Source organism: Tinamus guttatus, unplaced genomic scaffold, assembly GCF_059628265.1.
Source record: "Tinamus guttatus ecotype Peru unplaced genomic scaffold, ASM5962826v1 Tinamus_guttatus_pri_ptg000226l, whole genome shotgun sequence".
NCBI lineage: Eukaryota > Metazoa > Chordata > Aves > Tinamiformes > Tinamidae > Tinamus > Tinamus guttatus.
In genome coordinates, this window is record NW_028288760.1 from 670,136 (window position 1) to 682,295 (window position 12,160).

Consider the following 12,160-nt stretch of genomic DNA (forward strand, 5'->3'; position numbering starts at 1 on the left):
AAGTCATTCACTACAATCAGCATGTCAAAGAAACCATCAAACAACCTGTTCAAAGCACCCCTTTGCTGACAAATACGAGGAGTGATAAGTTAATTGGCACGTTAGACACTTCGGAGCAGAACGGGACACTTGCCCATGGTACTGGCCTGCTTTGCTCCTGCAGAGAATAATTCAAGATCCTGCTACCAGAACGGAGAGCAGCTTGCATGCAGACTGCAGTATTTCCAGGTATTTGGACAGTGGTTTCACAGTGGAAGGAAGCAACAACAAGCAGGGTTTTATCTACTCTTGAGAAGGCAAATTCATTTTTATGACACTGCTCAGACGAGCGTATCTCAGACTACTTTGCAAAAAGCACACGGATGTAGTAGTAGCAATGCCCAAGAAGTGCAGCTTGCACTACAAACTCCACGTTCTCCCTTTCACCCCATAACACAGACATCTCCCCGTATCTACCCCCTTTGCATCCAAAAAGGGAGAGATCTGCACTCAAGCACAGCTGAAAGCTTCAGCCAGAAAGGTGGTCTGCTTGTCCGCAACAAGGGGCAAGATTTTAAAGTGAATTTTGCACAACACTCAAGGCACATAAACAGAGAAAGGTAGTTAAGAAACACTTCTAGTGAGAAATGTTTATTTTGAATAGAAACTGGAATGAAAAAAAGTCTCAGCAGTGCTCGCATTTAGAAACAAGTCTGACAGACTGTGATAAGTTATTTGACACATTTCACAATTTTTCCAAGTGCCCTTGGACCTGTCTTCGTGCCTGTCTCAAAGGCACCCAGCGGCGCCAGGACGGGATAAAGGGGCCACCCTGCAAGCTAACCTGTTAGTTGCACTTTTGGAGGAGAAAGCTCTTCTCCATTCCCTGGTGTGAGGTTCACCGCGCACGCGTCTCCCATCACGTTACAGCCATTCCATGAAACCGGCTGAGCAGTCAGGACACTTTTTTTCCTTCCTACCTGAGAAAATCATTCCTAGGGGAGCACACGGAGGGCAATTTCACCCATAACATAATAACCAAAATAGCAACCAACTCAAAGTGCTAGTCACGGACTTTGACTTGCTTCCTCTTACTATTTTGTCTTATTAAAGCCCTCCCTTTTGAGCAGCGAAGCTGTTCAAGGAGAAAATACACACACCCCACCTCTGAAACGTGGTTATCAGAATATTCCCACACAAGCCCAGCAAAGCCCTTCCAAAACACAGCGACTCTGATTAAGTTGCTTAAATATTGTCTACAGATCCCACAAATCAAACCAAAACCCAATTAAAATTAGGTCATAATCTCAGTCCTACTGTATGTGCAAATGATCTGCCAACAGTTCTGGCAATCAACACACAAGATGAGGCAAGTTTGGGCACAGATAGAGAAAAAGTCTTCACCTTCATAAAAGTTTTTCTTACCTTGACAGCACAAGACCAAAGGGAGCCGTGACTACTGACAAAATAAAAATGCAGATGCACTATCACTTATTTACACACCAGTTAAAAATAATGTTTTTTTTTTTAAAAAAAAGTGCTTAAAAATGAAATGTCCCGGTTTCTCCACTTTGTGATTAAGTTAATTTCCTTCTTTGAAGATTGCAGCAATAAAGTATCAGAAGTCATAGTAATAATCCAGTTTGGCATACACAGTTTTACACCCTTTGTCTGAATAAATTCTCTCTTCTCTGGGGAAGTAGGTCATCTCATCGGCTATTCTGCTCAAAATGTCTTCGTCCACAGCGTAGCCACGTGATTCCACCTCAACCCTGACACACATTTTCACATGTTTGTATTCCAGAGGCAGGAAGGGAACAAAGTAGTCGATGAGGTTTCTGTCAATCAAGGTGCTGTGCCAAAAACCACCTGCAAAGAGAGAGGGATGGGAGGGTTGTTAGTTCTCTAGTTAAACAGTTCTTTGGGCTAAAAGGGAGCAGTATCACATCCTCCTACTAACCATAGTAAGAGTTCACTTGTAAATTAGAGCCCTGAGACAGGCAAGAAAACTCAAATACAAGCCCGTTTTCATAGTTCTTTGTGCATAAGGTCCAGGGTAGACTCCCAGACGTGATTTTTTGGAGCTCTGTTGCATAAGTCCATTGCTTGCAGCTGCTGGTCTCTACTTTCACTTCTCTCCCCTATGGAAGCCCAGATTTTCAGTCTCCCCCACACGAGCTTGGCCTTGCTCCTTTTTTGGAGCTGGCATGCAGTCTTTTCAATAAATTAAGCAGGTTTGCATCTCCTGCTGATATTAAAGCATCATTATCGTAAAATCCTTTTTCACTGGAATCCCATGCAAAAAAACCCAGGAAGCACTGGACTCCCCACAGCAGGGTCAGCAAACCCAGCTCCTGGGAGCTGCCTGAAAGCTTTCTCCAGCCCCAGCAAGGTAAGTTATGCAGCTGGGCTGGCATCAAGGAGCCCTCTTCTCCATAATTAAATACTCTATGGCTATCAGCTAACATAAAACCCAGTCTTTGGACTAGATGCAGCGGCTCCTGAAAGCACAGAAGCAGCACTCAAAAAGCAGCAATTACACACATTACCCTTGTGCAGTACTGGAAATAGCTGGGGAGCTGTCACTCCACACAGGGATTTACAACCTCAAAAATAATCAAAGTTGTACTCACTATTCTTGTTATTGAAGACAGACACAGATAGCGCGTTTTGTATGTCTGTGAGCTGTATATCTTCCCTCATTTTTCCTTTTCTCCAAAAATCTAGTGCCACTTCTGTTATTTTTTCAGCTCCTGCATTGCTAAGTAAAGAGAAAACAAAGATTGTTGCTGGGGGAAGTTTTGGGCCCTGATTGCACTGAACTGCAACCCCGAGAGGCCCCTTCTTACCTGAGGAATATGAACATGGCTTTGCGGTACGACACTCCGTTTAGCAGCTCGTAGTAGTCCAAAAAAGGTTTGATGGAGTCAATAAGTCCCGCGTGCATTTTATCCATTTCATCAAATATGAAGAGTGATCTGGGACAGAGGGTCACGTTTCCCCGAATCCACGACTGCAGCTGGTCCTGGGAGGCATAAAAAAAAAAAATGTTATTGATAAAGTTCATTTGAAAAGATCGAAAATAAGTCTTGTATTTATTGACTTTTGTACTGTTTAGTTAAGAAGCCAAAAGTGTCACAAAACTGTATATATAACTACAATAAAATGTCATTCTGGTTCTGCAAAGTTAAGATTCAAACCACAAACATCAAGAAACAGGATTCAGGAAGCATGAATCTCCTCAGTGAAAAGATATTCCCGTAAACACGGCAAGAAGGAAAGACTCCACAACGGGACAAGGGACGGTGCCACCAAGGAACAGCAACGCTAAGCTAAGCCCTCTAAAGCAGCTTGCCTGCTTTGGGCAGCACTTTGATCTAAAGGTTTTAGGTGTCCAAACGACAAATTATATAAACTTGTTACCCAAAGAACACTAGTGAGAAACTGCATTTATAGAGTGAGTCACGTACATACAAACAGAATTAATCTCTTGGGACTGATTTTTAGTTATCCAGAAGTGAAGATGATTGCAAATCCTTCTTAAAGCACAATGTTGTTCTTTAAACAATAACGAAGCATTAGCCTTTCAGATTCTCTCACTTAAGTGTTAAATTTAAGATCAATAATGAAACAGGTACAGGAAGAAAAAGGCGGGAAGAGGTTGATCTGTTTGGCAGATGAACGAGCATTAAATATTTGGCCCGTTTTCAATGATTCATCACTTTCTGATTCCCTGTGTAATCAGTCCCCCAACCACACCGAGGCAGCACAGGAAGATGACGTTGGCTGCCCTGCAGATAAGAAGTGACAGTTCCTCCTACTGCCTTGGGCTGCCGTTTCCCCAAGCAAAGAATTCACTTCATATCAAAGGCAGAAAAGGATCCATTTCATCTCGCAGCAGCTCAGCTGCAAGAAGGGCAGCAGGAGGCTGTAAAAGAGGAAATGGATTTCCCCTGTGCAGGAAACAGCTTTGAGGCTCTCCTGTTCCCATTTTCAACATATGGGGATTGAAGACAACACGGAATAGAGGGCGACTCAGACTCTGCTACCAGCCGTCCTGGAAGCAGTCAGGAGCAGAGCAGAGGCTGGTGTGAAGTGTCCTGCCCCACGGGACGCCCACCCGCTGCAGCGCTGACACATCCCGCAGACTGGCAGAACCACCCCAGCCGCTTTTACCCGTACCTCTCTGAAGACAAGGCTTTTCTAATCATATTTCACAGCTGGGAAACAGATACGTAGAAGAATTAAATAATGCACCCAGCGAGTGATGAAGGAGAAAAGCGCTCCTATTTCTCGGATGTCTATTTGAGGTACCTGACACACATGACAGCTCTCAGCTGGCTCTCCAGAGCCACTGATTATTATTTTTGTGGTGCCCAGCAGCTTATCACTCACCCACCGCATCCTACCGAACACCCTTCGCTGCTACTCCAGAGTGACATCTCTAGACAAAGCATGCAGCAAGAAAGCTAACCATGACAGCGAGATGCTCAAAACATACGTAGAAAAGGGCTTTACATTCCCGGGAAATCAGTCCTGGTGCATGTCCGAATTTATCCAACTCCAAGCAGAGGGATTATAGAGCTGGCATAGGCTTCATTTCAGAGGGCAAAACAGCTTCTAGCACCGAGCTGTAAATTTATAAGTCACCACCACAGATACTGCCACAGAACTGGGTCCCGTTGCAGGATGCGCTCCTACCTTGTACAGGTTGATGTTGTCTGCATGAGGAAAATGCAACGTGGCCACAAACTGGTGCACGTATTTACTCTTGAGGCCTCTTTTATAAATGCTTTCAGCAATGATCTTGCTGACAAAGTTTTTGCCTGTTCCTGTCCAGCCGTGCAAGGAGAGGGCCAGGGGCTTTTTGGGATTCGTGTTATTCAAGAAGCCCTTGACGGCCTTCACGATCACCTTGCTCACGAGGTGCTGTCCGAAGAGCTTCTTGTCCAGGCTGTCCTGCAGGCCTGCGTGGGGCACAGAAAACACCGTGAAAAGGAAAAATAAGAGACGAGCTCAAGTGCCGCTCGTTTCCAACACGCTCCAGGGCGCACGCGTGAACCCGGGCCACGCCGAGCGCGGGGGCAAAGGGCTGCCCAGGCTGCAGCGCCGGTGCCAGCGGAGCCCGGCCCGGAGCACCAGGCCCCGGGCGGCCTCCTCGTCCCGGCCCCGCTCCGAGGAGGCGGCCCGGCCGCTCGGGGGCTCCCGCTGCGCGGTGACAGCGCGGGGCGGCCCCGCCGCGGCCCCCGTGCCCGGTGCCCGTCCCCGCGGCGGGACGCACCGGCGGCGGCGCGGCGGTCGTGGTGCTGCAGGCAGCACTCGCGGAAGTAGCAGTAGAGGCTCGGGTAGGAGATGATGCCGGTGAGCGCGGAGGCGGCGGCGCCGGCGAGGGCCAGGCCCAGGCTGATGGGCTCCACGGCGCGCGCCGGGCCCAGCAGCGGCAGCAGCGCCAGCGCCGCCGCCAGCGCGTCCCGCCGCAGCCGCATCGCCCCGCCCGGCTCCGCCGCCGCCGCCCAGCGCCGCTTCCGCCGCCGCCGGGCGAGGGGCGGGCGGAGGCGGCGCCGAGGGCGGGCGGTGCCTGTGGAGGCGGCCATATTGGCGACGGGGGCCCCTGTGGCGGCGGCCATGTTGGCGGCGGGCGGCCCCTGTGGCGGCGGCCATGTTGGCGACGGGGGCCCCTGTGGCGGCGGCCATGTTGGCGACGGGGGCCCCTGTGGCGGCGGCCATGTTGGCGGCGCGCGGCCCCTGTGGCGGCGGCCATGTTGGCGGCGCGCGGCCCCTGTGGCGGCGGCCATGTTGGCGGCGCGCGGCCCCTGTGGCGGCGGCCATGTTGGCGGCGCGCGGCCCCTGTGGCGGCGGCCATATTGGCGGCGCGGTCCTGATCGGCCCAGGCTCGACCCGCAGGCAGAAAGGGGCCGGATTTACCCTTTTTTATTGAATGAGAAATTCAGGTGTATCCCCCTCCCCTGCCCGGATAGACCCTTCCATGAACGGATACTGACACCTTCACTGCCACCACAAGCACTGACCAACTCTCCACAGGCTTCCCTGAAAGCAAAACTGCCACTTAGGATAATTGAAAAAACACTTTTATTATTTTAATTTCACGATCTTCCCTCAGGTTACCTCCTAGGAACACATGGCTGGCACAGCCCTAAGGCTTCTCCTACTGCCACAGCTGGAAACGCCTGGGAATGACGTTTTCCTCCCCTTCACACAGTTACAACCTGGTCCAGCTTTCTCAGTCTTTACAACTACATAAACAGCAATGAACTGCTATAGAAATAACTATACAGGGAGAAAAAGATACAAAACAACACTGTGCACCTTAAAAAAAAAAAAAAAAAAAAAAAAAGCAATAAGCCTCCCTTGCTGAGTGTGCACTGTCAGCCCCAGCAGCACTGAACATGCAGCAGCAGCATCTTAACACTGCTCTGCACAGCAAAAGTCCCTGGGAACAAGGAAATCTCTTAGAAAGATAATTCTAGCAAGATGGCCTTAATACTTCTCTTAATATTTACAAGCCAACTGCCTTTAAAAGGATACTTTTCTTTGTATTTTTTAAGAACATGTAAGAATCTGTAAACAAGCTTGATTTACCACTAAAAAGTGCCCAGCTCATATTTGCGCAAAAGAAGTATTATAATTGAAAAAAAGTTATACAAAATATTTTACTGACTGAAGAGTTAACCATCACCTGCAAAGTGATTCACTACAGGATCATAACAAGAAAAACCTTGCGGTTAACATCAGCATGTGAGGGTAGTGATTCTCACTCCCTCCACAAGTCATTGACACAAGATCCAGTGCTGACAGAAAATAAGAGCTCCTGCAAAGGCTTCAGACACTCTCCTCATCAGTATCGCCTATTCATCTTCTTGAACTTCTCATAGTGATAATCATCTGTTGCTTTTTCATTGGGTGGCCGTTTGCGATTTGGAGGAGATCCTTCAAAAGAAATACAAGGAAATATTATTTCCTGTCCTTTCACATGTGTAACAGAAAGGAAGAGATGTTCCCTTAACACTACCACCTTTTCTGTGAATTCCCCTAAAGTCACCCACTATTGACAGCCCTTCGCTGTGTGAAATTTGATCATTTCCTTAAGTCAATGCTCCTTAACCCAGCGCCTCTAGCTACTCCATCCCTCTCCTCACACCCCTAGCAATCAAATTTGTCAATGTTTCAATCCTGACCTTGTGCTACCGCAGCCTTGGATATCGTTAAAGACATCTTCTATCCAGATGGTTTAGTGTGTGACCTAGTAGGGGCATCATCAAGTGCCAGAGCCTCCCAAGGGACTTCAAATACAGACTGCTCTACCTCCCCGCTGTCTCTGCACACTCATGTTCAAGAGAAGGCAAGAAGAGCTACATCATTACTCTGTGCAAGATCCCCGAAGAATTTCAGTATCTCTACTTAAACAATGTATCTGATTAGGAACTTACGCTCAGGTTCTGGCCTCTCTGTATCTCCCACTCTCAGTGGACGGGGCTTTGGCTCTTCTTTATTCCTTCTCACTGGTGCATTTAGCTCCTCATGATAAACTGAGAAAAGGAAGACATCAGATATGGAGTATTAACAGTTTTCCAGTAGTGCAATCCAAATGTACGCATCTCTGCAGCATTTGTTACAACTAAGAAATAACACAACGTCACAACAAGCACTCTTGTAATTTGTTTCTACGAATAATCAATTCATTCAAGATGGAATCCATCAAACTTCAGGAGCACTAGTTCATCAGTAGTAGTTGCAAGACTCCTCATTTCCTTTGGAAAACACAAATCTGAGTCCAGATCAGCGCTGCAGGCGGGGTTAGACCCATCAGAGGGCTGCCTTTCCTCCAGATGGCTGCAGCATGAGAGGCTCTCCAGGAAATTAATTCCCATCTCCTGTCTAGTAAGATCTATGTTTGCTTGACCACCTGTCCACTTTGGCAACACACAGAATGGCTTCTCTCCATCATAAACCATCATTTATAATCACAGACTGGGCAGGCTTTCCCAGCACATGTTTGAGATATAACTTAAAGAAAACGTCTTAAAATTTATGAGGCATAGTCAAGAGACTGTCAAGGGAGCTCAAGAGCAGAAGGTTAAGCCATAAGTACTATGTCCTTCCCTTTCTTGCTTACGGATGGGGGAAAAAAAAGGCCAAACCAGATGGGCATCCCAGAAAAAGGAATCAGACAGCTGTTTGTGCTGATACATTAATTATTTTCTCCTGCATCCGACTGCATCCCAACTGGCTGCCTCTCTTCGGCAGAAGAGCAGGTCACACCCGGGTCAAGAGAGCTCTGCGAGACTTACATCTGTTGTGCTGGACATAGTTGACAGCCATGTTTGTGGGAACAAAGGAAGTTTCACTGTCTTTCTTCTTGTTCTGTTGCTCTGCCAGCAGCTTGGCCTTGGCCTCTTCAGTTGAGATGATGTTTTTTATTTTTGCACTGAAAAAAGCAAAACAAAACAAAACCTACTTATTCATGGCTACAAAGAGTGGCAGGCAGGCACAGAAGTTGTTCTAAGTGAATGGATTGGGGTACAGTAATAGCACTCATATTGCACTTTATTTTTTTTAACTTTTTTTAAAGAGGAGGCAGCGCTACAAAAACGGGTGCTTTGTCTCAATGGGAAAAGGAAAGCTCAAACCTTTTCATATCCTCTTTCAGTGCAGGGCATAAACTTATCCTCCAAAAAGCTGCTAGACTGCAGTCACAAAACTCAAGAGCTTCTCTTCACAGATCAGCTCTGGTCCTGCGCCACAGCAGCCCTGGTCAGTGTGCAGAACACCCTGCTCTAGACACTGTGCTCATCAAGAACGAGTCCAGACGTGCCACTGTCCTGCTAACCAACCATTCCTAGTCACAGAATTCTCCCTGGCGATTCAGGCTGTAACTGAGGGATCTGTGAACTACGTACTCAATTCCCAGATCCACTTCAGGAATGCCACTCAGCATCTGGTTGGACAGCATCTCTTCAGTCTTCTTGGCAGAGGAGACGCGGATGTTCTCTGGCAGCTCATACAGAGAGTCCTCGGCGTTCTTAAGCTTCACCTTCTGTTCCTCGTTTTCCACAATCCCCTTCCTCTTCTTCAGCTCAGTCTCAATGTACTTCATCCTGAATACCAGCACACAAGGGACATGTGGTATTTAGTTATGTTGTGTATTTGGTTCCAACACCGCTGAGTGCAGCTGCAGCACCATCCCAGTGGTGAGCAGAGAGGAATGAACAATCCCTCCAAAACCACTCGGCTAATATAACTGCAAAAAGTAAAACATGTCCAAGATCATGTCCAAGAAATGATCAGATCCTCCAAGGTCCTTCATGACCAGCAGGGAAGACTGACACTGCTAAGAAATGCCACCACACTAGCCAGCTGGTTGGCACCTCCCAGCTTTGTTCACAAAACTGCCTTCTCCAGTCTGTCAGACAGAAAGCAAAACAGCAAACAAAAGTTTCTAGAAGAATGGAAAAGTTGTTTTGGAAACTCCGAGCACCCAGGACAGGAAAAAAAACCAACAAAATAATAAAACAAAACTGTGAGAGGACATCCAGCCTTGAATTCAACATCTCAGGCAAAATGCAGCAGAACTCACATGTCAGCATCTTCATCCCGCCTGTTGGTTTCTGCTGAGAAGGAAGTTCCCAAGTTTAGGTCTTCCTCTTCATTAATCCTAAATGGAAATCACAATGTTACAGCTGTTTTTAAATTTGACATGTTGCAATTAGGGTAACTAGCCAAGTTGCATTATATTAATATAATAATATCATAATTAATAACAAGATATAATAAACATAATTGAACAATATAATACATTATTATTATAATTATGTAATTGATCTAGCAATATTATTCTTCAAAACAACACATCATTTGGTTAATTCACTAATAGCTGTGATTAGTGACTAGTCTACAATAGATTTTCAGAGCTCATATAAACCCACTTGTCCTTGCCCCGTTCTTTCAGCTTCTTCATGTCCACCATCCCACCAGATTTTATCTTAAATGGGTCATCCTGTAAAACACGAAATGAAAAGTCTTGAAGCTTTCCTCTAGTTTTATGCTAGTCTTCATAAATCAGGATAAAAACACAGAAAACATACAGGTTTTAAGATGTAACATTACTTCTAACCCCAACTGGACTCTCACAGGGCTCCACTGGAACACATGGATGTTTTTACAACACTAAGTGAAACTGGGTTGATGAAAAATCACCAAACTTACCACCAGTGTTGCTTCTTCTTGCAGCTTCTCCCCCACAAGCAGAGCTGCAGCACTAGTCAACCAGATACAGAGGAAAATAAAAATCAGTAGAAGAAAACAACATTACTGTGTTTCTTTACTTTTCTCTAAATCTAACCATCTCAAACACTTTTGGTGCTATTGGGCATGTAGGTATTTCTGCCAGAAGAAAGCAGATGACAATAGAGAAGTTTACTGTTGCATTACACCACTAGACAAAACACAAATTCACCTGCTCGGTGCTATAGCCCTTACCTAACCCCATTGGGTCGTTTCCTGAGACTCTGAACTTCTTTGGCTTCCTCAAGTTTTAATCTGAAGGAAAAACAAACAAACAAACAAAAACTCAGTTTAGGACTTTATTCTTTGGATTTAATTAAGAAACAACTTTTTTTTTTTTGCGCTAACATAAGAACTTCTAGAGATGCTTTGCTCTAAACCTCTGCATATGATCATCCCCTTTTGTGGTTACAGATTAGACTACAGATTAGACAGATTAGACCAATTGAATTTATTTAAGCAATTCCATTCATTTAAGCAATCAGAAGAACCATATGGCATCTACTGGGATACGTCCTGTCAACATATCTTCCCTCAGCTGTGGAAAGCAGCATCCAAACACCGAGAGTTTAATCTGAAGCCAATTTCTGGGAAGAAAGAACCAAGGATTTCTGTTCCTGTATTCAGTCTGTTAAGATTTCCAGCCAGTACTTTCCTTAGAGTATAATAAAGAAGGTCACTAAATCAAAATCTCATTCAATAGCGTGGGACACTTAACACTTCAACAATTCACATTAGCTAACAAAATAATACAGTGTTTTCTTAGGGGAAGGGGGACTATTGAAGCAGCTGATTTAGAGCAAAACTAGCAGCAGCTTTCAGGTGAATATATCAGAAAAAATATACCAGAATAATATATCAGAAAATATAGCAAAACAATAGTGATTCATAAAAAAAGAAGTGTTACTGAGCATCAAGTCTGCATATACAGACTGGCATGCAGTTTTACTTTCTTCAGATACTTAGATCTCCCTTAATTATGAGTACTTTGCATCATAAAGTATTTCTTAGAGAAAACAACTGCAGGGAAAATCTTGCTTGGAAAGCAAAGCTCTGAAAACAAAACGGGCCATCATTGAGCGTCAAATACAGACCAGCCCAAGTGGAGGGAAACAAGGGCCCGAGCTGCGGGCAGGGGCAGCGGGAGCTGCAGAGCGGAGGCAGCAGCGCCGGGCGCAGCGTTTGCGGGGTGTCTCCATGGGTCGGGTTGGTGCCAGACGTCTCCTTCCTCTTGGCTCGGCCTCTCCATGGAGGGAGGCAGAAGGGCCCCACGTGCCATGAGGCGGCAGGGCGCTGCGACACGACGGCACGCGACGGCGCGACATGGCGGCGTGAGGTAACCGCGTGACGCGGTGACGTGACGTGGTGACACGGTGATGCGATGTGGTGACAGGGCCACACGGCGCGACGCCGCGACACGGCACCGCAGCCTGGCGACGCGACACGACGCCGCGAGGACGCGGTGACACGACGCAGCCACATGAGGCAACGACGTGACGTGGCGCAACGTTGCGATGTGACGACACGGGGCAACAACACGACGACACGATGACGTGAGGCGACGAGGCGCTAGGAGTCCCCCCGGGACAAGGCTCCGCGCCCGGCGGGCCGCAGGGGCAGCTCGCGGCCCGCAGGCCGCCCCGCTCCCCGCCCGCTGTCCCGACCCACCTGACCTCCTCGGCCACCTGCTCGTCCTCGTCGTCGTCGTCGTCCAAGCCCGCCCGCCGGCGGCGGAAGCACTTGGTGCCCGCCATGGCGGCCGCCTCTCCCCCCGCGCCGCGTGATGGCGTCACAGGGCGGCGCCGAAGCCGGCGGCCGCCGCCTGCTCCGGGGCGCTGAGGGCAGCGGCGCCCGCCCTGCCCGTACCGATGCACACACA

The 12,160-nt window shown here is 47.5% G+C and overlaps 2 protein-coding genes across 2 annotated transcripts; both read right to left on the reverse strand.

Annotated features, from left to right (window-relative positions):
* Positions 1–1,353: 1,353 nt before the first annotated feature.
* LOC104564548 (torsin-1A) lies at positions 1,354–5,465 on the reverse strand. Its single transcript, XM_088525243.1, has 5 exons — positions 5,261–5,465; positions 4,681–4,946; positions 2,829–3,004; positions 2,613–2,740; positions 1,354–1,848 (listed from the first exon to the last, which is right to left on the reverse strand). Exons 1-5 carry the CDS (start codon positions 5,463–5,465, stop codon positions 1,598–1,600), a joined length of 1,026 nt encoding a protein of 341 aa, XP_088381369.1. The 3' UTR covers positions 1,354–1,597.
* A 672-nt stretch (positions 5,466–6,137) lies between these two features.
* On the reverse strand, positions 6,138–12,093 carry CUNH9orf78 (chromosome unknown C9orf78 homolog). The gene is made up of 9 exons (XM_088525244.1): positions 11,950–12,093; positions 10,477–10,536; positions 10,204–10,255; positions 9,924–9,994; positions 9,575–9,652; positions 8,898–9,095; positions 8,289–8,425; positions 7,428–7,526; positions 6,138–6,927 (listed from the first exon to the last, which is right to left on the reverse strand). Exons 1-9 carry the CDS (start codon positions 12,033–12,035, stop codon positions 6,836–6,838), a joined length of 873 nt encoding a protein of 290 aa, XP_088381370.1. The 5' UTR covers positions 12,036–12,093; the 3' UTR covers positions 6,138–6,835.
* Positions 12,094–12,160: the final 67 nt, after the last annotated feature.

What these genes read in the sequence shown, in the direction of transcription:
- LOC104564548 (XM_088525243.1), bottom strand. Translation starts at nt 5,465, where the DNA reads ATGCGGCTGCGGCGGGACGCGCTGGCGGCGGCGCTGGCGCTGCTGCCG. An exon ending in CGACCGCCGCGCCGCCGCCG is followed by an intron (nt 4,947 to 5,260) that starts GTGCGTCCCGCC and finishes TGCCCCACGCAG; the next exon opens with GCCTGCAGGACAGCCTGGAC. An exon ending in GCCATGTTCATATTCCTCAG is followed by an intron (nt 2,741 to 2,828) that starts GTAAGAAGGGGC and finishes CTCTTTACTTAG; the next exon opens with CAATGCAGGAGCTGAAAAAA.
- CUNH9orf78 (XM_088525244.1), bottom strand. Translation starts at nt 12,035, where the DNA reads ATGGCGGGCACCAAGTGCTTCCGCCGCCGGCGGGCGGGCTTGGACGAC. An exon ending in AAACGACCCAATGGGGTTAG is followed by an intron (nt 10,256 to 10,476) that starts GTAAGGGCTATA and finishes CTGGTTGACTAG; the next exon opens with TGCTGCAGCTCTGCTTGTGG. An exon ending in AGAGAGGCCAGAACCTGAGC is followed by an intron (nt 6,928 to 7,427) that starts GTAAGTTCCTAA and finishes TTTCTTTTGAAG; the next exon opens with GATCTCCTCCAAATCGCAAA.